Source organism: Serinus canaria, chromosome 2 (genome assembly GCF_022539315.1).
Source record: "Serinus canaria isolate serCan28SL12 chromosome 2, serCan2020, whole genome shotgun sequence".
NCBI classification, from domain to species: Eukaryota; Metazoa; Chordata; class Aves; order Passeriformes; family Fringillidae; genus Serinus; species Serinus canaria.
This window is the reverse complement of record NC_066315.1, coordinates 79,767,174-79,795,129: the sequence shown is the minus strand read 5'-3', so window position 1 is coordinate 79,795,129 and position 27,956 is coordinate 79,767,174. Positions and strand designations below refer to the sequence as shown.

Here is a 27,956-nt window from a genome sequence, read left to right as displayed (position 1 = left end):
AGAAAAGAGCAGGTCCTTTTAAAGACATGGAGCATGCCTGAAATGAAACCCAGGAAGAAGACCTCAATATGAATAAAGAAAATGTTGCTATGGGGATGGCTCAGATAAATTATAAGAGAAGCCTCTCACCAAGCTTTAGCAATATAACATCAGAGTTGATAGATCTGCGAAAAACAAAACAGACTGGTCAATTCAATGAAGTCTAGTATGAAACTTCTGGCCATTGAGAAAAGGGTCCTCTAGTTTGTTTGGTAGCTCAGTACAGGTGAGCCTGGATTTTAGCAAGCTTTCTAATATATTTTCCAGGATCCTCAATACTGATTTATGGGCTGCTTGGCAGCAGCAGGATTAAATATATCATTCTCTGGCACATTTCAGTAAAAAAATGTCAGTCAGGAATGGAACGACAGCAGCACTGAAAAGAAAGCTTCACAAAGGCATTAAACCCCCTCCCAGGCAACTCAATTGTATGTAAAGCTCAAAGCTATGTAACTTTACTATGTATACAGTTGGACAATTATCCTTTAGGAAAGGTTATTTTATGGGGAAAATTCCAGCTTGTGAGGCAGAGTGTGGCACCACTAGAACCTTATGCACCAACAAAAATCATAAAGAGAAAAGATAAATACCATGTTGATTTTGCCTAGGCAGAAGGATGCCTGAGGAACTACGCAGATTAAGCACAAGCTCCTTTTGAGGCTTCCTTTGCATAACAACAGCTAAGGCATCCTGCAATAAATATATAACACAAGGAAGTGCCATATCACAAAAATGCATGGACTACAACATGAGTTGAAATCCTTGACCACTGCTGATGTTCAGCATTTCTAAAAATCAGCTCTATGATAGGCCCTATTTGCTAAGAAATACTCGAGAACAAGAGCAGTAATGACCGCTATTACTGTTTCTTTGAAGTTCAGTGATGAAAGCCAAAGAAATGAACATACAAAGATCACAGCTGAAATGGTCCAAGAATTATAATCATAACTCCCCTGTCATATTGGCATGTTTGGCCTGTTTTTAAGCTGCAGCAAATTACTATTGCTATTATGAAGTACAATTTCTCAGAATAACCCTACAAATAACATAAAGCAGAGCAGCACTCTACAGCTATTATTAGCTGGCTACATAAATAAATATATTAGGTTATTATATTCAACAGATTCTTCCCACATTTTTAAATTTATCTTTGCTTTTATGATGTGTTATTTAAGAATTTCATAAAATACTAAAACGTTGAGGTTGTGCAAATTTACTATCCATAATTTTACCAGTATTTTGAATGGCACACCAGAGTAAACCAGCACAATTTTAAATGTATAGTGTTACATTCCTAAATGAAATTTGCAGATCCAGGAACATTAGTACAATAAGACACTCCTCCCAATATGAGCGGAGAGATTGTCTTGTCTTAACAACTCGCAGCAGAGTACTGCTGTAAAGAAGCATTAACCCTAAGATAGCACTGGATGCAAATAATAAACATAGTATAAACATGATCACAGTATCTATTTACATAGTTCTGTAATTAAAAGCAGAGAAGAAATATGCTGTAATGATAACAAATCAACAAGTTAGGAAAAAAATAACAGAAAATATGCTCTTTATGTACAGAAGTAGAAATAATTTGGTTATGATTGTTGAAATAGTTAAAAAACAAGGAAGTCATTATTTTTCAAAGACAGAACATGAAAATAAAAGCTCAGTGACCCACAGTGTTTGGATGAATTTCACCTAAAGAACCCCACCAAAAGCCTGAACAAAATAAAACCTCCAGATGTGTGCTTTCTTTATGATCAGAATTCAGCTGCAATAATGATTTACATAAATTATTGTCCTTTCCTTAACTGTGTATTTGTGTGTGAAGCAAGAGAATCCCAGTTCTCTTGCTGGAGCTACTAATGTGCCCCATAAATTCCTGTAACCTTAAAATTTTTAAGACTTCTTACTTCATGACTCCAAATTTACTTATAATAGGTAATCTGAGGATCAGGAGGGGGTGCTGCTCTGCTTACATCCTTGCTCTGGAAGATGCAAGAGCTACTGCCAGCCTCAGAATGAAATGCTAAAGCAGAACAAAGCCATTGCTTTTCTTACAGAGATTACAGCCTGAGAGATCAAGAAACATTGCATGATGTTTAATTAATTTAACAATTCCTTGATATATACTAGCAAGCAGTCACATAAAATCTGAATACAACACACTAGAGAAAGAATTCAAGAAATTGTTCTAGAAACATGAGAATAATTTTCATTGTACTCATTCTGCTGCAAACTGGAAAGAAACCATCCCCAAACCCACAGTATATATATAGATTGTTTGGAAAGAACATACCTATTAACTCTTTATTTCTGACATCTAAGGCCATGTTTCGTAAAGCTGTAGCAACTGCACATACCACCCGGTCATTGTCTATCCGGAGCAGCTCCACCAGGATGGGCAATCCTTTCTCCTTGCGGACGGCAGCGCGGATGTACACTGACCACTGCGAACACATGGGAGAGAGAGGGGGGACAAAGTGAGCAATCCACCACAGGCAGTGAGGCACCTGAGCTCACAACAGAGTAAGGGCTAGCAGAAGCATCTGGATGCAAAATGCAAAGGAGTGGAAATAATTGCATTGATGATGCCAGGCAACCACTTGATTTGGCAATCAGCACTTTTTTTTTTTTATGGTGACAGAGTAATTAAATGATGAATTGACTTCTCTCCCAGCACACCTGGTTACCTCTTCATGGCCCAAGTCCGCAGACAACTTACTTTTCACCAGCGTTTTGTATGCAACATCTAATGATGCTTGTTTACTGCTAAGCTAACAATATTTATTTTACAAAATATGTATTTGTATTACAAAGCAAGTTCAAGAGGTCTGAGTATTCTTTGTTGTTACCATTAGAATTATTCAGTCTACAAACATGAAAACACTATTATCGTTTCTCCTGTGATTGTTAACTTGTGCAGAAGGAAAACTGAGGATAACTACATGCCTGGTTTTGGCAGCTGTAGTGATCCTAACTGGAATACTATTGTACATTGAAGTGTTAGCCATTCCCTCAAGAGCTGACCTGAGGGCAGTGTGTGCCTGTGCTGTGCCTGGCTTCAGGTATCACGTGGCTGCAGGATAAACCCAGTGGCTGATTCTATCAGAGAAGCCTGTAGGCATCTCCCACTTGACAGCTGGTCACGACACCACTGGCACGGCCTTGTCTTTGTATCAAAGCGAGCAGTATGTTTTCATGTAAACATCCTTTTATTTGACAGCAGAAATGATGAATGGAGTTGTTTACTTCTAAAAAACTCTTCAGGAGCTCTAAAGATTATCATGCCAGTGAACAAGGTATCTGTGCAGTGTGCTGTAATTTATTTAGGAAATCCATCCAGAGCTGTACAACTTGGGGTTCTCAGCAAACAAAGGGGTGAAAAATCAGCTATACTACCCTGTTTTCCATTCTGCTGCTATCTCCAGCAGTTGCAAAACATGTAAAGAGGACAGCAGCTGTGACCTTGTGGGTTTAAAGTGTATGGGTACTGCCAAAGTTAAGCTGTTTGGACATCTGCAGATGTACAGGTCTCCTCAGCACAGCCCACTTCAAAACAAGCCATCCACAGCACACATTCTTTTCACTTCATGATCTCTTCTCTGCAATTTTCATAAAGTTCACATTCATGCCTCTTGTACTGACAGTTGAAAGGAAATTATTGAAGCAGAATGTCTCCTTCCTTTCAGTGCCATGGCATGGACGCTTATCTTGCCATTGTACCTGGAAGGTGAAGACAAGTTCTGGAAGACCTTTGCTTTTGAAATATTTCAATTATTTCAGAAACTACGATGAAAAGTCCTAGGATTTTCTGATCTAGATGGCTCTTCTCTTTTGCCACAGACATCCTACTGTAAAGAATAATTACATTGCAATAGCATTACTCCATAGCCAGGCAGAGTAAAAAAAAAAAAGGTTAGCAGATTTACTGTAAGCAGACCATGCTTAATCCCTGCATACAGCCTCTACTTACCACAGCTAAAGAGCTCACTTTAAAAGCACTGTTTATATAAGATATATGCCCTGAATAGCAAAAACCAGAATATATATTTATGATAAAAGCAGCAGATGTGGAGATAGACAAGAACCACAGTGCTGCAATGTCTGTAGTGCTAATTCATTCCAGGTGATATGATTCAGGGGATATTGGGAAAAAGGAAAACAAACCAGAATTTAAAGAGTATTTTCTTACTGATTCTCCTCTGTAGTAACTATGCATAACAAAAGCCTGTTGGCTGGACTTTGCTGAAGATGAAAGTGGTAACAGTTATGATAAGCTATCTAGTCAGTTAAGTTGGACAAGGGGTTCTCAGCATCCCTGAGCACAATAATGTGTCTAAAACATAAATGTGCTGACATTTTGAGCTGCAAAGCAAACAGCATAGGGGAGATACGTGATAGCAGAACTCATTGTTGATCTTATTCTATGCTCTCTCCTCCAGTCTCTTCTCTAGAACCAGTGTGTAGGATGATCACCAGATAAAAAACTAAACCAGATCTTAAGGATCAATAGTTTAACAAGAAGTATTTTGTGAAAAAGTTTCTTTCCTACACATCAATTTTAATGGGATATTAAATACAAAGGATGCTATGGAAACAACAAACGGATATTTCTAACCTTCCTGGCTTAATAAATATGTATTTACCTGCCAGTTAGATTCATTCTAACCTGCAGCTGGGAAATGAGCAATACCTCCTTGCACTTAAAAAATGCTGTATTTTGTACATCTCTCCCAGGGGAAGCATGTGTTGTGTCTGCTGTGATTACAAGGTGACTGCCAGCATGAGAGTTCAAGATAGCAGTGAGAATATTTTGAGAAAAGAAGTGAGACTGTCTGGTTGAGGTGAGAGTTCAGGCTAGCTGAGAGTATTCTGAAAGATGCTGCTGTTCATTGCAGAAGTACATCAGAGATGTAGCATCTCCAGAATGGGCTACATGGGGAAACAGTGGGGGTGTTTGTTTTGAGTGAAAAAAACCCTTATCTATGTCTATTCAATACCAAGGAGAATCAAAAATAATCCTTTATATTATTCAGTATATTTTAAAAATCTCCATACTAAAACCTCAGTAAACAGTTTTCCTTTGATTTTTTTTTTAGCCACCTACCAAGAGAAAACATAAGTACTTGTTTCATAAAGCCAGGTTTACAACAGACTCCTTGGGATGTAGCACTTTCATAATCCATTCTAACCCAAAAGTTTAAGAGGAACAAATTAGGGAATGTTTTGCTTTTAAGCCTAGGGAGAGTAGGAGACATTGTAGGAGAAACACTGAAACAATTCAGTATGAAAAAAAGAGAGAAAATATAAACCTCCTTACTAAATAAACAACATGCAAAAACCTCCAGGATCTGTAATGAACCAATAATTTGATTACAACTGAAAAGTAGAGCTCCAAAGCTTTCACAGGTGAAAGATCCAGATATAATGTTTTACAGATGCACATATGCACACATACATATAAAACAACGGGTGGAGTACTACAGAAAAGTTATGTACAAAACCTCTCCTCTCTCCTGTGTACTCCTTCCCAAGCTGTCTTTTTCCAGAGGACGTCATCCACTTTTGGAAAAGTTCACAGACTCCTCAATGTGAGATTTGCTATAATTTAATCTGCTGTTTCAAGTCATGAACCTTAGGCAGAAAGAGAGAAACGCTTTTAATTGTTTCAAGGGTCTCTGGAGAACTTTCCATGTGGAAAGGGATATGAACTGTCTGGTCCTCTTTCCTTAAGCTGCCAATTAGGACAAGTCTCTGCAAGCAATTCCGCTGCGCTGTGCAGATTTCAGGAGAGCTCAAATGGAGGTGCCTCAAAAGGCTATTTCATTCTTGCAGAGAATGGAGAAATTGATTCAGCCTTGTGTACACTGACAATCCTTCCGTTCGCCTAAAGCCATCCTGCGGTGCCTGCATTTCCACATGTTGGGTCACTTGCTAATATGAGCTCAGTGAAGTATAAAAGAGAAGAGATGAAAAATCATAAAAAAGAGACAAAGGGTTTGTTGCCTATCAGTAAGTAAATGAGGCACGCTGCTAATACACTTAATCATCCTGTTACTGCACAAATCAGTGGCAGTGTCAACTATCGAAAAGCTGCTCAGTTTGTAAAGCAAAAGCGTTCCTGTGGGAACAGCAAACACTTTAGCAAGAACAAACAGCTAGAAAATAAAAAAAAAAAAAAAAAAATCATTGTTGTTGCACCAGATTGAAGCTAAATTGTCAGAGACAAGCACAGGAGCCGAAGTCTGTGCATGAATACACTTTACCAATAGTGGAATTTGGGGGGCATAACCACTACACATCACTTTGAAGGTACACAGTAGTGCTCTATGTCTGCCTTCATTAGTAGCTTCCTTTTTATTTTCATCACAGTAATTAGGTAGAAAAATAGAGTAAACATGCAAATTATTTCTTTGTTTGTCAGATACCGTCTGTACAAGTGAATGTCTCTGGGGATTTAAGATTATATTAGGCTGAAACTCAAGAAAAGAGTAATTACTCTAGATAAAACTCATTTATATTTTTCAGAAAAATTAAAAAGCACTTATTCACTTAACTCCTTTTGGTGTTTCATATGGTTTTCTGTATTTCCCTATGAAGCAGCAATACAGGAGACCAAACTGAACAATGAAGAAATTTCCATCATAAAATGAGAAAGAAGAAAACTACCAAAATAAATCCCACCCCCAGCCAGAAAAATGCAAGAAATACCAACAACTGTATACAATTGACATTTTGAACGGATTCACTTTCCTGACATTGACATCAGTGCTCCCGAAGTATCTGCAGAATATTTCAACTCATACTTCAGCTTTGACTAGAATTTGGATTGTACTGGTACAGTTCAACACTGTGACCCAAAGACTGTTGAGTTACTGAATACTAAAGGGAACTACTGAGATGTAAACTACAACATGAGAGCTAAATCAGGAGAGCAGGCATGACCAAGCAAACTAAATTACTCAGCAAACTAGAGTACCAGGAAGATTAGAGAGACTTGAGGTCTGTTAGGAAAGGCTTAGAAAGAGTCCATGCTAACAGTAGTAAAATAGCAGACCATGAAAGAGAACTGAATGTTGAATAATCACAGATCAATGAGTAATTAAAGATTAATGTTCTTCTCTGTCTGATCAGACTCAATGTAATACACCTATCAGAAAAAAGGAAAATATTTTTATATTCAAAAATTACAGATCTACTTTACTCAAATAACTCTATTGGGATCCCTAAGAAGTCACATGACCTAACAGAGAGCAAAGCCCTGAAATCTTGGTTAACTCTCTGCAGTTTCTGAAGAGAGCAGAAAGAGACTTACCAAGGACTTTCTGCTCCTGGACTGTGATGTACTACTCTCAGAAATGATCCTATCTCATATACTACCAGCAAGTTCTCTATATCTTTGTGCTGGGACAAGAGAAAAGTATTAACTGGTTACTCTTCTCTTGCTCCACAACCTCAGTCCAGCTTAAAGATAAAGGAAAACAATCCAGGGTAAAGGGTAAAGATACAAAGTTAAGTAAATAAATTAGACAAAAATAAACCAGTGTTAACAGAAGTTACCTTAAAAAGGAACTCAAAACTGGTAAGGAACTGCCCTTGCACCTCATCACTCTTGGTTCTGCAGTACAAGTAGGTATTTTGTTTCTAAAATGATCTAAGAACTTTCACTATCAGTTTTCCAAACATTGTAACCAATATAATTAAAAAATAAAAGTTTTGGGACAAAAGTGACACATCTCACAGGAAGAAAACTGTTGACAGTAAGGGATTACCTTGAACATGAAGGCACTATGAATTACTATGCTCCCATTCCATATACTGATGGCCTGATGTCTGTGATACAAATATTTGCAGCAGCAGGTCTTGCTTTTTATATATTGTCCTGTCCCTTCAATTTTGTCTTCTGTCCTCTAGAGCCAACACATCTCTGATGTATTAACAATTTATGTACTTATACAAGCCAATGTATTTAGCAACTGATGCTGCCTCATTTATGGTGTTTCTACGCAGGTAAGAATTCCTGACAGAACAAAGCATTGGAGTTCCTGAGAGAATAAAGCATTGGTTATTTAAAAAATTGACTTTGTTGATCATATATTATATTATAAGCTGCTTTCTACATCCTATCACATAAAGATTCATAATACTACTGTTTTAGAGAAAATGAAAGTAAGCCTTTTCACTGTAATCCAAGAAAACTTTCTCCTGATGAACAGCCTGATGAAACTTCAAAGGGTTAATACATAAATAACTAGAGTCATCAGAAAAGTCTGGCAAGGAACCCACAATATGTCCTTGCCTGATAAGAGAAGATTGATAACCTAGATGTCTGCTGCTTTAAAAAATAATTACTCATTATCTTCAAGAGTCTGGATGGTAAGGAGCTTGAAACTCTTTCTCATACTACTCTTTGAAGCAGCTGCACTGACCTTGTGTCTAAAATGGTCTCTTTTATGTTTTCAGTTTCCTTATCTAATAATTTACTTAATGGAGCTCTTGCTCCTATGAGAGTCAGATTTCCCTTGCATGGAATTAACAAAATAAATGCAGCTGCTTGCCTGAGGAACAAAGACTGAGATAGCATCTAGCCTATCTCAAGAGATCAGGCCAATGACCCATAAACACCATTCACATGGGTATTGTACCTGTATATTAGGGATCAAAGGCAGGGACATTCAGTAGTCTGACCAAAGAGCACCTCATTCCTTGCTGAGTATGATCAAACATGGAACAGAAAGGAGAGGCACTAGAAAGAACCAGCCAAGGAATGCTAGAGTTTCATGAGACTGATATTGACCTCAACAGAGCAGCACTTGCTCCTCAACTTACAGTCAAGGGATTAGAGAGGAGGAGGCTCAGCAGAACTGCTACCTTGGACTTGCAGAGGACAAACTCTGGTCTGTGAGGGAGACTGGTTCACAGAGTACCTTGGGAGACAGTACTGAAGGGCAAAGAAGTCCAGGAAGGCTAGACATTGTTCAAGTAGGAAATTTTAAAAGCTTGTTCCAGTTGTTGAGAGGAACAAGTCATCCCTGCATGTTAAAAGATGAGCTGGTGGGGAAAAGCAGCAGCCTGGTTGAACAAAACTGCAGCTCAGGAAAAAATGAACAGAGTTTTTCCCTCCCCTTCAGAAAAAGGGAGCACAGGAGGAATACATGGATGTTCTGAGGTTTCAGGGAGAAAATCAGAAGGGCCAAAGTCCAGCTAGAACTTAATCTGGCTACTGCTGTAAAAGACAACAAAAATATTTCTATAAATACAGCACCAACAAGAAGAAGGCTAAGGAGAATCTCAATCCTTTATTGGATGCAGGGAGAAACAGTGACAGGGGAGGAGGAAAAGGCTGAGGTACCAAATGCTTCTTGCCCTTGGATCACAACAACCCCAGGCAGTGCCACAGGCTGGGGAAAGAGTGGCTGGAAATCTGCCCAGGGAAAAAGGACCTGGGGGTGCTTCTTGACAGTGGCTCAACACCATCCAGTGTGTGTCCAGGTGGCCAAGAAGGCCAGGGGCACCCTGGTCTGTATCAGCAGTGGTGTGGAAAAGGAAGTTGGCCATCCTGTCATTAAAGCAGGTGAGGGAGTTCATAAAGTCTGTAAAGTAACTGAGACAGAAGACTGAGTGCACAGAAGGGACTAAGCAAGGCCCAGGGCAGGTGTGCCATCTGCTCCAATGTAAGCCATTGTGCTGCCAGAAGAAATAAAGTATATCTTGTTTCCTGGTTTTAAAAGATAGGTATTGCCTAGGTAAGTCATGATAGTATTTTTTTTTAAAGAATCATACGAATGAAGCATTTATTTTTAAGGGTTTGACAAAACTAAGGAAATGCCACTTGACAACACTGTATTACCAACCACGTGTAGCAGCAAAGGTGATGTAGGACCAGAGGCAATGGGCAATAACTGAAACACAGGACTTTTGTAAAACAGCAGGAATTGCTTCTTCACTTGTGAGGGGGACTGAACACTAGCACAGGTTGCCCAGAGAGGCTGCAGAGTCTCCAGTCTTGGAGACATTCAGAAACCATCTGGACGTGGTCCCAGGCAGCTGCCTCTAGGTGGCCTTGCTTCAGCAGGGGGTTGGACCAGATGACCTCCAGAGGCCCCTGCCAACCTGAGCTATTTCGTGATTCTCTGAGTTCACAGCAACAGGTCTGGCAATATTACAGTAATGTCTGGCAGATAAACTGACATCAGCCTAAATTCAGCAGTCAGATACATACACACAGACACAGTAATAAGGAGATATCCTAATATTTCCTTCCTTCCTGAGAGGGTAATTTTATTCAGAAGGGACATAACCTTGGATGCTTGACATTGTTAACTCGAGGACATTTTGCATATAACTTTTTACAGGCTCAGCAGATTTAATGTGTTAATAGCCAATTGACCAAGGTGAAAACTAAAAAAGAACTTGCCACTTTTATCTTTACCATCTGAGGAGAAGTACTAATGCCAGACTACATACAAAAAGATAATCTTTTACAGGATCACTCTTGTAATTTTAAACCATGTAATTTTTTTCAATCCAAGGCATTAAAATAAAAAAAGGTTATATGAGGTTGCAGAAAGAGCTTCTGATTTGAAGAGTTATAGTGGGAGAGATTTCTTAATAAGCAGGCAATTTACTTCAGAATAGAGCTGGGAGAGTCAGAAAGTCTCCTTTTTTCTTATTCTACATTTTTGCACAAATTTGGTTAAACAAATTAAGTGGCAAAGAAAAATAACAGTGCTCCCAGTGAAAGGTAATACCTAATGGGAAATAAAGAGTTTGCACTGCTTCCAAAGGCATGTCTCAAACCTTATTAGTTCAGGGAAAACTCCAGCTAAGATTGATGAGGAAAGTGTTTCCCTAGTTTTATTATTTCATATTTCTAAGCAGATTTAATATTCAAGTTCACATCACGTATAATTACAAAATGACTACTCTTTGGAAAAAAAAAAATCTTAGAGAGGCAATGAGAGGAAGCAAAGCCTAACCCAATGGCCACGCTTTTCACGTGCTGCTCCTTCTGCCGGCAGGATGCTCAGGATATGGTGAGGTTACCGTGGTTATGATCTGATGGGACAAAATGTTTTGGGAAGCAATGACTTCTCCAAAACAGGAACCCTTCCAGCCCCATGTATCAGCTGAGCTCAGCAGAAGGTGGTAGGTGGGAGCAGATCCAGGTAGAAACTGCCCCATTGCTGTCAGGTAGCAGCACTGTGCTTAGAATGTGTATTATGGCAGCCACCAACCCTGTCAGGTGGGGGACACACAGTGACCCCTGGCTGGTGTCACAGGTCACTGTGCAGGGCAGCAGCTGGACCTTAGGCAATGTGATACCCTGGCAGTGATGAGGAAAATGTCAATTTGTCCAGTCTTTCCAAAAGATTAACATTTTGGCTGTGTCCAAAGGTATTGTTCCAGAAGGGCCAATCCTATTTTTCATGGATGTATCAAGTAAGCACATGAACAAAAAAGATATCTCTGTGCAGATATGCATTTAATTTTTCATGGCAGAGATGTTCTTCAGATCCTTCAGATTCCAATACCAGCGTCCCCCTTATGTGATGACATCTTGATACAGAACAGTGAGATGAACAAATGTCTGTGTTTATCTGAAACAGCCTCTTCCAAAATGAGTTCTGCTTTGTATATAAGCTGTCAATCTTTTTCAAAACCAGAATATACACTAAAGTCAAGATATGCAGTCATAAATTATGCCAGGTTAAATTTTCACATTGAAAATATTCTTCCTCATGCCTCAAAATTGGGATCCTGTTTTATTGACACACCTTCATTTGGATCTCTTAATGTATTTGCCACCAAGATGCTCCTTTTCTGGTTTATTACAGACTGTGCTTGGAGTAATAATAATTTCACTGACCAAATATTTCATTAGTCATTATAAAAAACTCCCAAGTTTTACTTTGCAGATGGGTAATATATGTCAAGACTTTAGTCCTAACCATTTCATTTTGACATAGAAAAATTGTCTGTAAATATAAGTATGTCCCACTTTTTTTTTTTATGATGGTATTTGGCTTTAGAAGGAATTCCTGCAACTGAAGCAGTGCTAAAATTGTCCTACAGACTATGTGTTACCATGTGCATGTGTTGATTTTATGTGTATGAATCCCTGAGAAACTATACTTCCTGAAATAATGAAAACTTTCAGCCTTTCTGAGCTATTAATCCTTAAAGCTACATATTGCTGCTTTCTTTTTGTGCCTGAAATTCTCCAAAGCAGTCTAGAGGATTTAGACACATATTGTCTGTTAATTCTAGTGGTAGACATTTACCTAAATCCCCTACATAACTTTTTATTTTTTAAAAATTACTCAGGCTTCCTTTTATCTGCTCACTTTTTCTGTGTAATAGCACTGGCTAAGCACTGCCTGTGTTAAACATATTACCTCTTGGCCACCCAAGAGGATTAGACAGCTTTGTACCAGAGGAACCAAAAGGGTGAAACAGCTAGGAAAGAACTGTGCAAGTGTATCAACTGCATTGTATTTTTTTCCAGAAGAGACTGTCTCTTCAGTAGGGTGTGAGCACACCTGGTAGGATGGGTGCTTCATATAGTCTGTGATTCTTCTGGTATTAAAATAATGCTAATTGGAAAAAGCCCACAACTGCTATTGCTATTCATAGCAACATTATTTATCTTCATACAGTTTGCTCTTCTCTCTTTCAGTTCTAAGTTTCAGTATTCATAAAGTTCTTGAAAGAATTCAAGTAAAAAAAAATAATATCCATTCTTTATACAATTACCATTGGTTGGAGGAACTAAAAAAATTAAAATCTCCCTTAGGAATAACCTCTTCTTTTAAGAGTTTTCTATCTTTTATTTCAGTCATTTTATATCTGGACTGCAGCAGTGGAAAGGAGAGGTCAAAAGGTGGAAACATCAATGCTTATGTAATCCCCAAAGAGGATTACTCCCCTCACAAAAATGGCTAGTATGACATGTGAAATTAAGGATATTCATTCTGTGTCTGCACATCCCTTGTAATAGAATTGGTGAATCTTTAGAAAAATAGAGCAATATGAGAACAACCCAGCTTTTCCCATGGTATCAGCACAGATAGTATTAAAGTCCAAAACCAGTTTTTCTAAGCCAGCACTCGCCAAGGAGCTCTGCAGAGCCTCCCTTCCTCTCACTGTACACTTCTGCCAACTAAAGGATGACAGGTATGCAGATTTATTAGAAATGGGAGAAGGGACACCACTTGGATTTTAGCACTTCTATTAGTCCTGGCAAACATGCATGCATTGTTTTCTCATTTGGACCAGGGCTACACCCATTCCCAGATGGATAGTACACATTTATTGCCTTTCACTGCCAGGATTACACCATCTGAAGCAGTCTACAACATGAGAATAATAAAACCATAATGATTTTCAGGCACAGTGGTACATAGGACAAAAATCACCGAACAGATATTTTGTTAAATCATTTTACATGCCACTGAATGCAACAGTCAACTACATAATATAAGTCTGGTGGAACACCAATTTAAAAAAACCCCAAAAACATAATATGCCTTGGAAGAGCTTGTGAGTGTGCCAACCCAACTTCTAATAAAACTTTTTGTGAAAAAGTGAACAATTTCTTAGTGTCAGTGCTAATATATCAAAATGAATGCCTAATTAAATTGGTATTTACATATCACATACAAATGCCCAACTGCTTAAAAACCAACAGGATACCTTCTGAGATATAACTTTGATCAGTGCATTTCCCTGTACATGACTGTTTTCATCGTAAATGAGAAAAATCCCTGCTGAGAGTTAATTTAAAATCAATGCATTATAGTTACACCATAGGATTACACAGTTAGCACTTTCAGCCAATTAAACCAGTTTACCACCAGGAAAGTTGCCCTAAAAAGTAAACAAAGTTCAATGTTGAATTTTACTGATCTGTTCTAAATTTGCAAGCATTTTCTTAAATTTTTTACTTGACATACTGCAAATAATATATAAAAGAAAAATGGTGCTTTTGAATATAATTGAAAAATAGGATTAGCTGGAGTAGAGTGCCTTGATTGCACATTTCCTCACTCATTGTATGTAATTAATCATATTATGAATGTATTTTAATAATGCCTAATTTTTTAAAAAAGTAAATGCTAAGATTATTTGGTGTCACATCATTTATATCTTGCTCTGCCATGCCCTGCCTTCTCCTAAGGGACAGAATGTCAAACAGTTTCTGCGGTGACAAAACAATATGGTTTCATTTGATTGCTACTGGTGGCATTTTTGGCTCATTTTTCATGGCTCTGTCAGCCAGGTTCATAAAGAACTGCTTCTCCTCATTCTCCATATTTGGAGATTGGTTTTCAGTGGCAATTTTTCATACTCGACTTGACCGATGTGATCTTCGCTGCTGTACGCTGACATTTGCTATGATATGACCACCTAGGACTTGAAATACTGTCTCAGATTTGACTTCAGATAGTTCTATGAGAACAGAAGGTTATTCCACTACCAGAAGCAATTAGATGCATTTATATCACCAACCTGCTGTCAGCTGTAGGTTTCAGAACTGAAGAGGAAATACGCATTGGGTTAATATTCCTACCTTCCAACTCCCAGCAGCCAGGTTCTGCAGTGCCCCTGCTGCCCCCTCCAGCGTGTCTGGATTTGAGCACTCAGAAAGAAGTGTGAGGTAGGGTTTGACTATTGAAGGGTGCCACAGCATCTGGATTCCTTTGGGTGGTTCTGCACAGTCTGGGAGAGGTCCTACGCCATCCCACTGTTGGAAAGCACAAATCAGATTGTCAGCAAGGAACAGTGAAACACGTTTGAGAATTGTCTCATTTGAAACTAGAACATCTGTGAAGGCATCTGCCCATAAACAGATGTTCTCAATTTTTGCACATCATGTGATTCTTCATGGAGGAACCAAATTTCCTACTCAGCATTCCATACAGACGAGCTATAAGATTGGCAGAAATCCCAATGTTTTAACTAGCTGACAAAACTAAAACACTTTTCAATGTATGTATTTTTTGTGTGTGGGAACAGGAGCCCAGTGAACGTTATCTTAAGAGGCAAATCTAGAACTTGCATGGGGAGAAGAGATTTTCTTTTCACATCCTTCTCAGTTCTCCACATTCTCTCTCTTCCCATGAGAGGAAAAACAACACAGAATGCCACTATGGAAAACAAAATCATTCAAGGCCACGAGCCCTCTGTCCCATGAAAGGCACAAGTGTGGCAAGACTTCTTCAATGGCACAGCTTCTGGCTTCTCACAATGAGAGTGCAGGAGGTATCAGCCAGCCAGCTGTGTGGTCTGAGACTCCAATGCAATTGGTAGAACCAGCCCTCACAAAACATGCTGTTCCTCTCATCACATACAGAGTTTTGCCATGAAAAACAACCCAAGTCTGATATCCAAAATGTGCAATATTTAAACCTTAATAAATGGTAGGTTATTGCACAAAATCAACTCTTACCAGAAATAACTACTTTATTCCAGGAGGACAGGGATTCTCCTCTCCAGTGGAGCACACAACACTTGCACATATGTATGAAACATCTCAAAGGAAAATACACAGACTTTCTTTCTGCCTTTTAAACAAAAGTAAGATGTGGAATGCACTTTCAATAAAATTTTAAATGGAAATCTACTTATATATTTATTGTATATTTTGTTTTGTTTTGTACAGATAAATAGATTTTAATAATTCATGGCACTAGTGCAACTGTTAGGAACAAGGCTTAACTTTTTAATAAATATCTTTTCTAACACTTCTGCTATGTTCACATTGTGTAATAGAATAAAAAGTGAACCTTTTAATTCCTTGGGTGAGAGGTTACTGTGCTTATATAAACAAAAAAATCTGTACCATAACATTAAACATCTACTAAACTGATAGCAAAAGTCAAATTAACTCCTGGTTTAAATCTGCACCAGTTAATTTAACTAGTTATGAGTGTACAATAATACTTGCACTGGGAAAGACCTTGAACCTCTTGTTTTCAGGAAGTATCAATCATAATTTTATTTACACTAACTTAAAAACCATATATTTTAAGGGACAATCAATCAAGTCTTCCCTAATAACAACTAAGCCAATTTCAACAAGGTTTTGTGTGATTAATACCTTTAGAAATGAAACCTGCTATTCTTTTCTAAATTAAATCAGAACAAACACCAAAGTGGAAAGCTAGAGGAACCATTTCACACACATAAGCAGTTCCCAGAAAGCAGCTCAGGTGTGAAACTCACTACACTGGACAAATGCTATCACAGTTTAAAAGAACTGGCATAGCAATGCCCAGTGGTGGTTGAGACAGTAGAGGACAAATGCCTTCTGGAGAAACAATGCCTTCAAATGACACTATTATGGGGCTGTGTCTTTGAAATTTTTAATGCATTTCTGCCTTTAAACCAATAGATTGTTTTCAGTGCATGTGACTCAATTCTTCTTTTTCCTCCTTATAAATCACCAGCCTTGCTAGAAATGAGTTCTCTTCAGCTCATAAAAAATACATTAAAGCCTGCTTCTTATTTTAACTCTCAGAATTCAATCATTCATACTGTCAGATTTTTTTGAAAACAAATGAGAGACATATCTTACAGGTCAAATCTGACTTCACACCAAGTTTAGGTTTTGCACCTTAGTAAGTCCACTAACAAATGACTTGTGATGTCCAAGGGCACCAGTTCAAGTCTTCACTTGTCTCATTCCAGCTTGCACGAATTATGCATTATGCAGCTGAAGAGTGTTTGTACAGGGTATATTTCTTCAAGGACAAAGCACATGAAATGCATCAAATGTAGCAGATTTACCCATATGAGGGGGTATATGGCTATGTGGGGGTATGATTTTGTTTTATGCTCAGCTATTTACACTCGTATGATCCCAAGGAGTACTGAAAATCAGCTGATATAAGTAGAGCTCTATATACATGTTCATGCTGTGCTGGTACATATAAAGCACTAGAAACGATCTAGCAGATAAATTAATATTTAATGTTGTTTTGCCATTCTGCCCAGTAATGAGAAAACATTAAAAAAAAAAAAAAAAGGAGACAAATTACTGCATTTCCCTGCCCTTCTTGCAACTCACTTTCAGCATGATTGCATTAATTTATCACCAATGTGTGAGGGAAGACCTTTTTCCCAAGATGCTGTGATGCCTTAGAGTCCATGTAATAATGATAAAAATCTTTGGTACCACACATGCATGTGCAGTGAAAGCACAGGAAATTCAGTCACCCTGAAAAATGTCCTGCAGTGCTCTTCACATGTGGTGTGTGTGCCCAGAGCAGCTGAGTGGCTGCACAGGGAGGGTGTCACTGCTCACCACGCTGTGCTAGTTTTGGCTAGGGTAATTACCTTCACAGTAGTTGGTATGGGGCCATGTTTTCAATTTGTGCTGGAAGCAGTGTTGATATCCCAGGGATGTTTCAGTCACAGCTGAGTAGCACTGACACTCACACTGAGTAACACAGCCTTTTCTGCTCCTCATCCCACCCCACAGCGAGGAGAACAGGGATGCACAGAGCTGGGAGGGAATACAGCCAGGACAGCTGACTCCAGCTGACCAAGGGGACATTCCATACCACATGGTGTCATGCTCAGAATATAAAGCTATGGGGAAGAAGAAGGAAGGGAGGACATTCAGATGGGGTTTGTTTACCCAAATCACTGTCATGCGTTATGAAGCCCTGCTTTCCTGGGGATGGCTGAAGATGGGAAGTGTTCATGCCTGCCCTTGGGAAGAGGTGAATGAATTCCTTCCTTTGCTTTGCTTCCATGTGGGGCTTTTGCTTTCCCCATTCAACTGCTTTCACCTCAACCCATGCATCTCCTCACTCTCACTCTTCTTCGCCCCCGCCCCCTGGGTGAGGCTGTGTGGGTTTGCTTGCTGGCTGGGGTTAAACCACAACACCTGCTGCGTCTGGGGCAGCCTCTTCCCTGGAGGGCTTGGTGGCTTCTGTTGTCTCCTGTGTAGCTGAGACCAGTGCCTGAAGCTGGGCAGCCCAACTACTGCAGGGTATGCAGAACTGACACGGGTAAGCAAAGAGGCTGTTGCAAAGGAGATTTGCCTGATCTTCATCCATTTATTTCAGTTTTCATAAACATCAATGGCCTGAACAAAAAAAATAAATAAAAAATTCCCCAAGTGGTATTAGAGTCCATATCTAAAACAGTGGTTAAGGCATGGCAGAGGTTGCTTTGCAGTTTGCATTACTAAATATTAATGAGCTGAGGCAGCATCCTCACCCAGTAAATTACTGGAAGAGTTACTGCACTGTTGCTGCCCATCAGGAATGATCAGGAAGGTCTATCTGAAATAGACTGATGCTGCAGTAGGAGCCTCTGAAACAGAGGAAAACATGCAATTACTCTTCCTAGCTTATACCAAGGAGGAAAAAAAAAAAAAAAGTCATAAACAAATATTCCTTCCAGGCTTCCCTCCTTCAGCTGAAATTACCCACATATATTGTGGTTGAAGCTGACAAACTGTTTGTTACGTGGGTGAGATACAAATCTCTCATTTCCTGAGACTGGTGCAGAAAAAGAATGAAAGTCTAGAAAAATAAAAAGCCAAATAACAAGATCTTTTAAGAACAACAGACTTTCGATAGTAAGAGTACTCCAATATAATTTCCAAATTTTTATAATTGTAAGGAACTTTGAGTGGAGAAAAAGATCACTTATCGAGATGCTTTCCTGTGCTGCACAATAGATTATCTACCACCACCCTTCTCATTTTAATGAAAGTAAATCCATATTTATAGTGCAATTGTACTAAATAACTGGGAAGGCTTCAGCTCAGCAAGAGAAATATACTCTGCAGTTTAACAACATCAAATTGGTGGGGTTTGCTTTTAAATAGGTATCACATGACCATAAGTTTTCCAGTGATTAAAAAATCCCAGTGTTTGATTTCAATCTATGACATATGAATACTTCCTTTACCCCAGTCTGTACAAAATACCACTACTAAAAAAATCTAGGGAAAAAATAAACAAACAAACCCCAGCAATGCCTAAAACCATCTAGACCTCTCTCCAATGATCCCAGACATTTGGGATAGTATGATAACACTGTAGCTATGCTCCTTGAAGCAGCAGTGACAAAATTCATATGAGCAATTACACAGTGCTTACTAAAACCATTTCTGAAATGCCAAAAACTCTTAAATTAAGAGGTCCCCTAAGAAGACACTGATATCTCATCCTGCATGTCTTAATGGCTGTGACAGTCTCTGCCAGGTCTCCCTAGACAGGTCAGTCCAATAACCTCTATTGGACAGCTTTGTCCAACAGGTGAATTGGCCAATGCTGAAAAAAGAGCAGAAATCAGAAATTCAGCAACAAAAATACAACCAAGTCACAGAGCTTGATTTCAGAATCCATGCAGCTGGCACTAAGCAGGCAGGAATACCACTGCTTCCATCAAGTCAAACTTCAGTTTAGATATCCAGGCCTAAATAAAGGTAGTGAACATAAATGCAGGTGTTAACTGACACAGAGACTAGAGGAGCATGGTGGGAGAGAACAGAGATCATTGCAGAAATAAAGGTACCATTCCCAGTTTGATGCAACAACATTTACAATTATAGGAAAGGTGTTTGAAATGCTTTCAAAACATTTCAGTGTATTGAATCATTATAATTAATCTCAGATATTAATAAATCTAAATTTTACTTTACATTGCACATTACACTCTTAAAATAATTGTCAATGACTTTATTCAACTTTTTAATATTATGCTTAATATTAGCTAAGAAAAAATATTAATTCAGTTTGTACATTTTCTCTTTGCTAAAAACAGACCCTTCCCAAATGAAAGGGGGGGGAGTTAAAGCTGCATGCCCTTCTCCTCTCCATAGAAAGCTGAAGCCAATTGCAGTATGTTCCACAAACTGACAAATACAAATGATATTAAATAACTCTGCAGTTTTGACTTTGAAAACAAATTGGCCATACATGACACTGAGAGGCTCACAGAGTATCTGGGAAGATGCTGCATTGGCAAGCAAGAAAGCAGAACCGGTTTCCAAAATGCTCTGTAAGGAATCGCTCAGGACAGCTGATCCTTGCTACTCAACATTTGACATAACCACCTTGTGCAAGATGAGGAAGCAACAAGTGGAAATAATATTCCTTCTGAGCAAGAATGTATTGGCAACACAGCTTTTCATCCCTTATAATTCACGTTGTTGGTTAAACCCAGGACTTGTCACCATTTCTCTGTTTCTGGCCTTATTAGCTTGGTGTGGCTTGGTAGAGTATGAAGCACACTTGGTAAAATAGTGGTCTCACCACATGAAGACATATCTGGCAGGTTTATTTTTATGCTTTCTGAAATATTATTGCCTTAAACCTTCCATTTCACATAGATAGAAGAATTTATAGGCCATTTAGCAAGCATGCTAAAGAGGTGCGCCAATCTATTCTTAATGATATATGACTTGAAATGTTGCTGTTATAGCTTAAGGCTCCTGACAGAAGGTGAAAAAGAAGGTCAGGCTCATTTCAGAAGTGTCACTTCCAATCAAAAAAACAGACTTTGGGCTAGATTCTGGTTTGACAGGAATGATTTCAGATGGGGAACTCTACATAAGCATGAAGCCAAGAAGTCAACCTGTTTCTCTTAGAGAAGGCAGGAAAAGAAATGAAATTGTGCCACATGTATACATAATGGGCTGTGTAACAAGAAATAAATAAGGATTAATGACAACTCCCTGGTATTTTTTTTTACTGAAGTTGGACCACAGACCTGATTTGCCCTAACTGCTTTTTGTCATAACCCTTGTCTCTCATACAACTCAAAGAATAAACCTGTTGGCAGCAGTGAGCATGCCAGCAGCATGAAGAGCATTTCCAGCAGTGGAAGGATCAGTTTCCATTTGAAGAATGACACAATACAAGGCAGAGAGGTTGATGTCTACAAGGTCCTAGTCAGAGATGAAGGGGTCTGAGGCTGGAGAGCTTATCAGGTGAGGGTTCAGTACCAGCTGATCACAGGTAAGCAGCAGAGAAAAACTAACAAAACAGCAGAGAATTACAGTCCTAGAGTTTGAGATGGAAGCCAAATGAGCTTCACTTATTTTTTCTGAGGCCTTAACAGAAGCTTTGCTTTCTGTGTTTCCATAGATAAAACTAGTGCTATACCTAGATATTATCACAAACCTTCAGAAGGTTTGGGCCTCTTCTAAAATTTATTTTGTGCAACAAAGCAGATGCCTCAGAAACCTCACTCAGCTCTGGTAAAATGATTGTGGGCTCTTTTAACTCCACCCACCTTTATTCTGAAATGTGGAGAACACTTGTTTCCTCTGATCCTAAGGGAAGTCCTTAAGTAAAGTAATTTGCAAGGTGTCATTAGACCTATGATCTGAACAAAGACACATCTCTTACTTGATTTCAAGATGCATAGAAGTTGCCATTATAAACAACTGATAGACAACTGGTGTCATTAATAAAAAATAAATTCCAGTTTGTTCTTGAAAAGCCTTTGAAATAAGCCACATTTTATACTACCCCTCAATTCTGTTCTTTAAGTAGTTTACGTGTGACTACACTTGAAAAATAGCTTAAAAAAATTGGGATACGTGTTCCATAAATCATAAACCAAAGAAATTAACTTGTACTTTCTTTCTAGAGAAAACCCATGAGAAAGTGACTTTAATATCAAGCTTCTCCTGTTTTATGGCTTAAGAAACAAAATCCCCTGTTCTGTGAAGGATTTTTTGTAAGTACAGAAAACTGCATCTTCATCCACATTCTTTGTCTAAAATGATACATCTGTTTTTCTTTTTCAACTACAATAGTTTTGCTACTATTTTTTTAAAAAGACTTTTATCCAAAAATTAAAGACCACCTCATAAATGCACAATGAAGTTCAAGTAAATACACATAAAAAAGAAGAAACTAAGTTACAGCAATATTGTGAAATAGGAAAATTTCAAAACTGCATTCACTTGAATCTGAACAATTTTCCTCCACACTGTTTTGTACATCTTATACTCTGAGAAGGACTGAAACAGCAATTTTGTAATTCAAAAACCCCATGGGCTGCCAATAAAAGAAGAAAAAAAAACCTATACCCTGAACACATATCTTCTGGGGGCATAAAATGTAGCAACACAAAACTCATAAATATTAAAGGAACCACAAAGACAAAGAAGCAGAAAGAACAGGTCTTTTCACACAATTAGACAATTGTGTCCACACTGAACAAGTACCTCTGAACATATTTCTGTACTTATTTTTGCAAAATAAATGGACAAAAAGGTTAAATTTACCCTTATCACAGTTTAAGTTATTTTATCCTATTAATATAAATGTGGTTACATAAAAAATATTGCTTTTCTTTTCCATTTTTGAGGGTATGTTGGGACAGCTGTTTCTGGCACAGTGATCTTGCTGCTATTGTTTTTAGTGGCACTCTAGTTAACTTGATAATATATTAACCTGATAATGTACTTCAAATCATTTGGAATGTTCAAAAGCAAACAAGGATTATGGGGTGAAAATAATCTGCAGAAGGCTCACAAGGCCTGAAAATTTCTGAACTGAATAATATCCACATGTGAGACCTTCAATATGTCAAGATGAAGTAGGATGTCTGGATTGAGAGGAACTAAGATGAAAGAAGAAAACACCATTAGAAAAATGTTTCTAACACTTGTAATACAAAGCAGTCCTATGCACAACAGAATCAGTTCTGGAAAGAGTAAATTTATGTCCTTGCCACAGAAAATCCTAGTGATCATAAACTTGAAAATATGTGTGTAGTTTTATTGCTCTTTAGACTTTAAAAATTATATAAAACTCTTCCATGAAGCCAACACTAACAGCTCTAAGGAGATCTTTACCATGCAACATGCTGATAATGAGCACTCACAGAAACAGACAAAAAATATCTAAGAGCAGGCAAAAGCATGCACATTGTAAAGATATCAGCCAAAAGAGCTCAGCTCTTTGGCCTGGAGGAGCACAAAAATGTTTTTAAGGGAACCATTACAGTACAGAGAGGCCCTATGGGAACTGAAAGAGTCAACAGTACAGAGTTAAAAGTATGACTGTGAGATCCAAAAGTCACAGAAGAAATAGAAGAGGAAGACTTAAAGAGCCTTTAGCTAGTGAGTGTGTGTGCATGTGTTAGTAAACAGAGCACCAGAGAGCAAGCCAAGCTGCAGTGTGACGCATTCATACCCAGACAAGCTATTTTTTGCTCCTGCACTTTGAATAACTGCAAGCACAGTGTGTGAGAACTGTTAATTCAGTAACAAGGATGATGACTGCTTCATGGGGTAAAATTAGTTTGCTTCAACACTTCTAATCTCACTGTAGCCTAACACAGGAATCCCAACAAAAGGCCATAATAAATTCAAGTTGACTGATGATAGGGTGTTTAACCACAAGAGTAGGTGAAATAAGTCTTACTAGTAATGAGTGCTGCATTTTTCAGTATCCAAGTTTTAGCTTAGTAATGTTGCTAGAACCTTTCCACATCAACACAATTTGGCTCTAGGAGCTCAGGAATATTTTCAGTACTGGCTGACATAATTTATTACCCTGTGCACTTAATTGCTTACTCAAATAAATATTTTCTTCGAGCAATCTGAAACAGAAATAGACTACAATGCAAAAAAAGTGAGTAAGTGCAGGAAGAGGTAGAAAACTCACTACTGCCAGCACAGGCTGTCTGAAAAAGCCCATAAATCAGTAGCCATTCTTATTGCTACTTGCTGTGTGTACAGATACAACAGTGTCTTTTCTCTGCAATACAGCTGTCAGTATTCCCCAAATTATAAGTTCTTAATGGGATAAAAAAGGAGATAAATACACTTTAAAAATCAATCCATCCAAAATGATAACCTGTCAAATAACTTGAGGAAGCAATCAAGGCTTAGCTTTTCAATTTCTCTTTGGTATCAACATAAAATATATCAAAATATGAATGCTTTTAAACATTCATGTATATTACTTGATTCAGTCCTGTACAGTTTTCTCTCAATGTGCAGAGACATGGTACAAGACTAACTCTGAAGCAAGTGAATGTATATATACAAGGCTGATGTTTGTTTGCATCAAAGCCTATCTACACACACGTGGCTCTGTGGAAGTGCAGTGTAAAGCATATGCAGATTACACTTTTCATTAGAAATGGCTTCTTTTCAAAGAGCATTTTATGGTATTTATGGCATTCACAGTGTACCCATGACTACAGTTTCCAGGTGCACCACATAATGTACAATTTCTCAAGCAAACATATTTTATTACTCCAGAGCCATATTCTACTTTAAGCTCTCAGCTAATTAACAAGGACAACAGTTTTGTATATTCTGCATCATGCATTTAATTTCTAATACAGTGCATTAATTATTTATATTTTAAATGATGGGCACTTCAACTACTCACAACACAGCTGCAAATAACTTTCATTACCTGATCTTGTGATTTCTTTTTCTTCTTCTTCTTCCCCCAGCACCCTGAACTCTCTGCATCTTTTCCATTGGCATCACCACAGAGTAATCCATCAAGTTCATCTGTTCCCATCTGCTGTCCCTGAGATGTTTCTGCAGCTAGCCTGTATGAGAGGTTCCTCAAAATGCACACACAGTTTTCAACGGTCTGAAAAGTATGACAAAAAGAAAAATACAGAAAACAAAACCACAAAAAGATTAAAATCCTCCCCTTGCTCACTCTGAATACGAAGGAGAAGGAATTTCATCTATCTTTGCACATGCATTTTCCCAGCACAATTCTTATGTGCACATTTCTGAGTGCTCCCCAGTTAATCACAGGTTAAGAGATTCAGAAATTTTTATGGTAAGAAATCAGTAGTCTGGACAACACTTTTCTGGGAGGTTTTTTATTGTTGTTCTGAATTTCACACTGGAGCCCCATGTGAAACATGTCGAGGTAAAAAGTGATCAAGAGAACCTGAACACTCGGAATGTCAGAAAACTCCCACCTCAGTGAATAGAAAATGCTACAAACAGAAAATGGCAATAGATCCTGGGGTTTGTCCTTTTAAAACCAGAAATAACCTTTTTTTCTGGCAAAAATTCTATGTAAATTGCTATAAAATTGGGATCTGAGTTCCATTTCACAAGTCCTGGTAGCATGAACAGATGATGTTTCCCCAGTCCCAGAAGTAGGACTTGAAATCTGTCTTGCTGCTTTTACTGCTTCTAGACAGGCTGCAAACAGATACCTTGTGTGCAGCATTTCCCTTTCATCCATTTATCTCCCTAATAGGTTGTGCCTTCTATAGAAGATGCAAGCAAGAATCCATAAATGGATGAGAAGCAGTGGAGGAAAATTCACTTGTAATTCAACCTAATTTCTCCAAGTCTACAAGAAGTTCAGTTTAGTAATGAAACCTACTCATTTAGTTGGTTCAATTTGGTTTGATTATCCCTAATAGGAAGGATATGAGCCTAATTTTCTGCACACAAGGAAAGCATGGTTAAAAATGCCATTCTCTATCTATTTATATTTATTTCAACTGTTTCTAATGCTCTATGGAGATAAAAAGCAACAGCCACTACATCCCAGCTCTTTTGTTCCATTAACCCAGAATGGAATGACTGTGAGGCGTTCAGCTCTACCATATTCTGCCATATTCACCAGTGAGGCAAACAGATGGGACTTCATTTACCTTCATGTATGACAGGAGCTTCTGCCAGGTATGCACTCAGCACACGTGTTTTGTGATAACACAAAGCTCCAGAGCTGACATCAAATTCAGATTCATCCATACAGGAATATTTATATACATGTGTTTTAATATAGATGAAATGTCACAATTTTCCAACACACTTGTGCTAACTTGAAATTTCTGCCAAATACATAAACACATGTAGAAATATGTATGCATGTGTGTGTGTCTGTGTCTAGAAAGTGTCCTTAGTGCAGCTGAAAGCTTTGCAAACATCACAGTGACCATAATTATTTTTGAAAGTTTGCTACTTCTTTTTTTTTTTTAACATTAATTTCATTTACTTTTGATATATTATGCTGAAGTTGAAGCTTTGAATTTTTGATTAGAATACTAAACTTTTCCTTTTAATAAATCATAGTTTTTGCATTTAAAATTCTCATTTTGTGGAAAACATAAGCTGAGCCATCACGAGGACAATGTTACCTTAAACTAAAAACTGATAAGCAAACTTCCAAGGCTCAAATTCAATGAACACCTTCCCTATTAAGGTGAACTCCTACCAAGAAAGCTAGTTCTAACCATACAGCTAGACAGATGTCACTCCTCCTTGACTTTCAAGGATGCTTGAGTTCTTTATTCTGTTTTCAGTTTCATCATAAATGGGCTAAGTACAAGCTCACTAGTTTTTCTGCTCCAGCTACTTTTAAGCCACTCTAAAGCTAATGAAGTTAAAAACACCCCTGTGTTTGGGGGCTGCTCTGCAGGAAGTGTCTGGGGTAGTAGGGGCTGGCAACAGCCAAGTTTGCCCCAAACCCTGCTGCCAGGTGTTGTGCCTGCCTTGTGGTTTGGTGTCCTTCAAGCATCCCTCTACTAAACTTCTATTAATGGAATATTGATTACAGGGTAATGGGTTGTGAGATTTTTTTGGGTGTTTTGAGGGTTTTTTGTTTTTTTCTTAAAAAAACCAAAGCCATGCTGTTAGCCCAGCACCTCATGCTATGAGCCTCTCCTAATTCCTCTGTCTGTCCCCTGAATTCACAGGCAAATTTCCCCTATTTGATTCAGATGGAAGTCAGAGACTCCTGGAGATTATTCCTCTCAAATCTATAAACCCATGGGGGTCCACAGACAACTCTATGAAGTAGTATTTGGAAATACAAGCCCAGTGGGCTTTAAAACCTTGCTGCATAAAAGGCTGCTCTCCTGCAATTCCTAGGGGTTTACAAATGGACCAAGGCTGCCCTAGAGCAGCAACTGTAATTAATTTAGCACCATATACTGAAAGCAAAAGAAACTGGCCTTTTTCTTCTTCTCCAGAATACTTTAATGCATTACAAATCTTCAATTTGTAAATGCTTGGAGTCTTTTTAATTAGGAAGTGCCTTTCACCTCTGGAGAAGCTTGTTCATATCCTAGCATTTTAAGAGAAGTAAAGTTGACATAATGAGGCATCTTAACACAGTTGTTATTGAAAGCATTCATTGATCCTCTTCAAAGAAGAAATAATGTTGGTTTTACTGCAAAACTGCCTATTAATTGCCCAATTCTTTTTTGCTTGTTTGCCTTCTAAGCCTACCTCACCCTCATTAGCTCTCATACTAGGTACTAAAAATCAATTTTAAGGTAAAACTGGTAGAGCAATATAAAGAACTTTACATGGAATAGGATATATTTGCTCCTCTTAAGTCAGTATCATACTTTCTACTTCAATAATTCAATAGAGAGGATGACATGCTTACCTGTGCACACTACACAGGTACAAATACAATGCTTAGCACATGGAAATAAAAAGCTCAGGAAAAAAAAAGAAAAGGAAAAGATGGGTTAAATAATGCTTTGCTAAGACATTCCTCACAATGCAATAAAAAAAGAATATCATGAAAAAAAATGGTCTCTTTATAGTCCCCGTGTACCGTGAATACCTGTATTTGCTGCTGAAAAGACAAAGACGACAAACCTTACTATCAATTTCACTGCTCCCCAGAGCAGACTGGATCACGTACAGCAATGCATCTGTCAGGCCATCACACTCCCTCATTCTTCTGCGGGCCTCCTCTCCAGCAGAGCTGACATTCCTGCAAGGCAACAGCAAGGGTCACTATCCCCACAGCTCCCTGCCCACTGCCCCGCCTGAAACCTTCTCACTGTTCACATACAGAGAGAACACGTGCTTTCCTTCTTCCTCTCATCAGTTCAGAGCTGTGAATAATGGAGACAGCTGCAAATGAGCTCAGGAAATGTAACGCAGAGGGGAACAAATGGAAGACATCAGGTCCTCCACA

The 27,956-nt window shown here is 38.4% G+C and overlaps 1 protein-coding gene across 2 annotated transcripts in view; it reads right to left on the bottom strand.

Annotated features, from left to right (window-relative positions):
- The window catches only part of CTNND2 (catenin delta 2), a 633,979-nt gene that overhangs the window by 65,969 nt on the left and 540,054 nt on the right, over positions 1 to 27,956 (bottom strand). For both annotated transcript variants that reach the window (XM_050971546.1, XM_050971545.1), the window contains exons 13-16: positions 27,632 to 27,749; positions 24,453 to 24,638; positions 14,612 to 14,785; positions 2,336 to 2,486 (exon numbers count right to left, since the gene is read on the bottom strand). In XM_050971546.1, the coding sequence (XP_050827503.1) occupies positions 2,336 to 2,486; positions 14,612 to 14,785; positions 24,453 to 24,638; positions 27,632 to 27,749 (629 nt within the window). The remainder of the gene's footprint in view (positions 1 to 2,335; positions 2,487 to 14,611; positions 14,786 to 24,452; positions 24,639 to 27,631; positions 27,750 to 27,956) is intronic.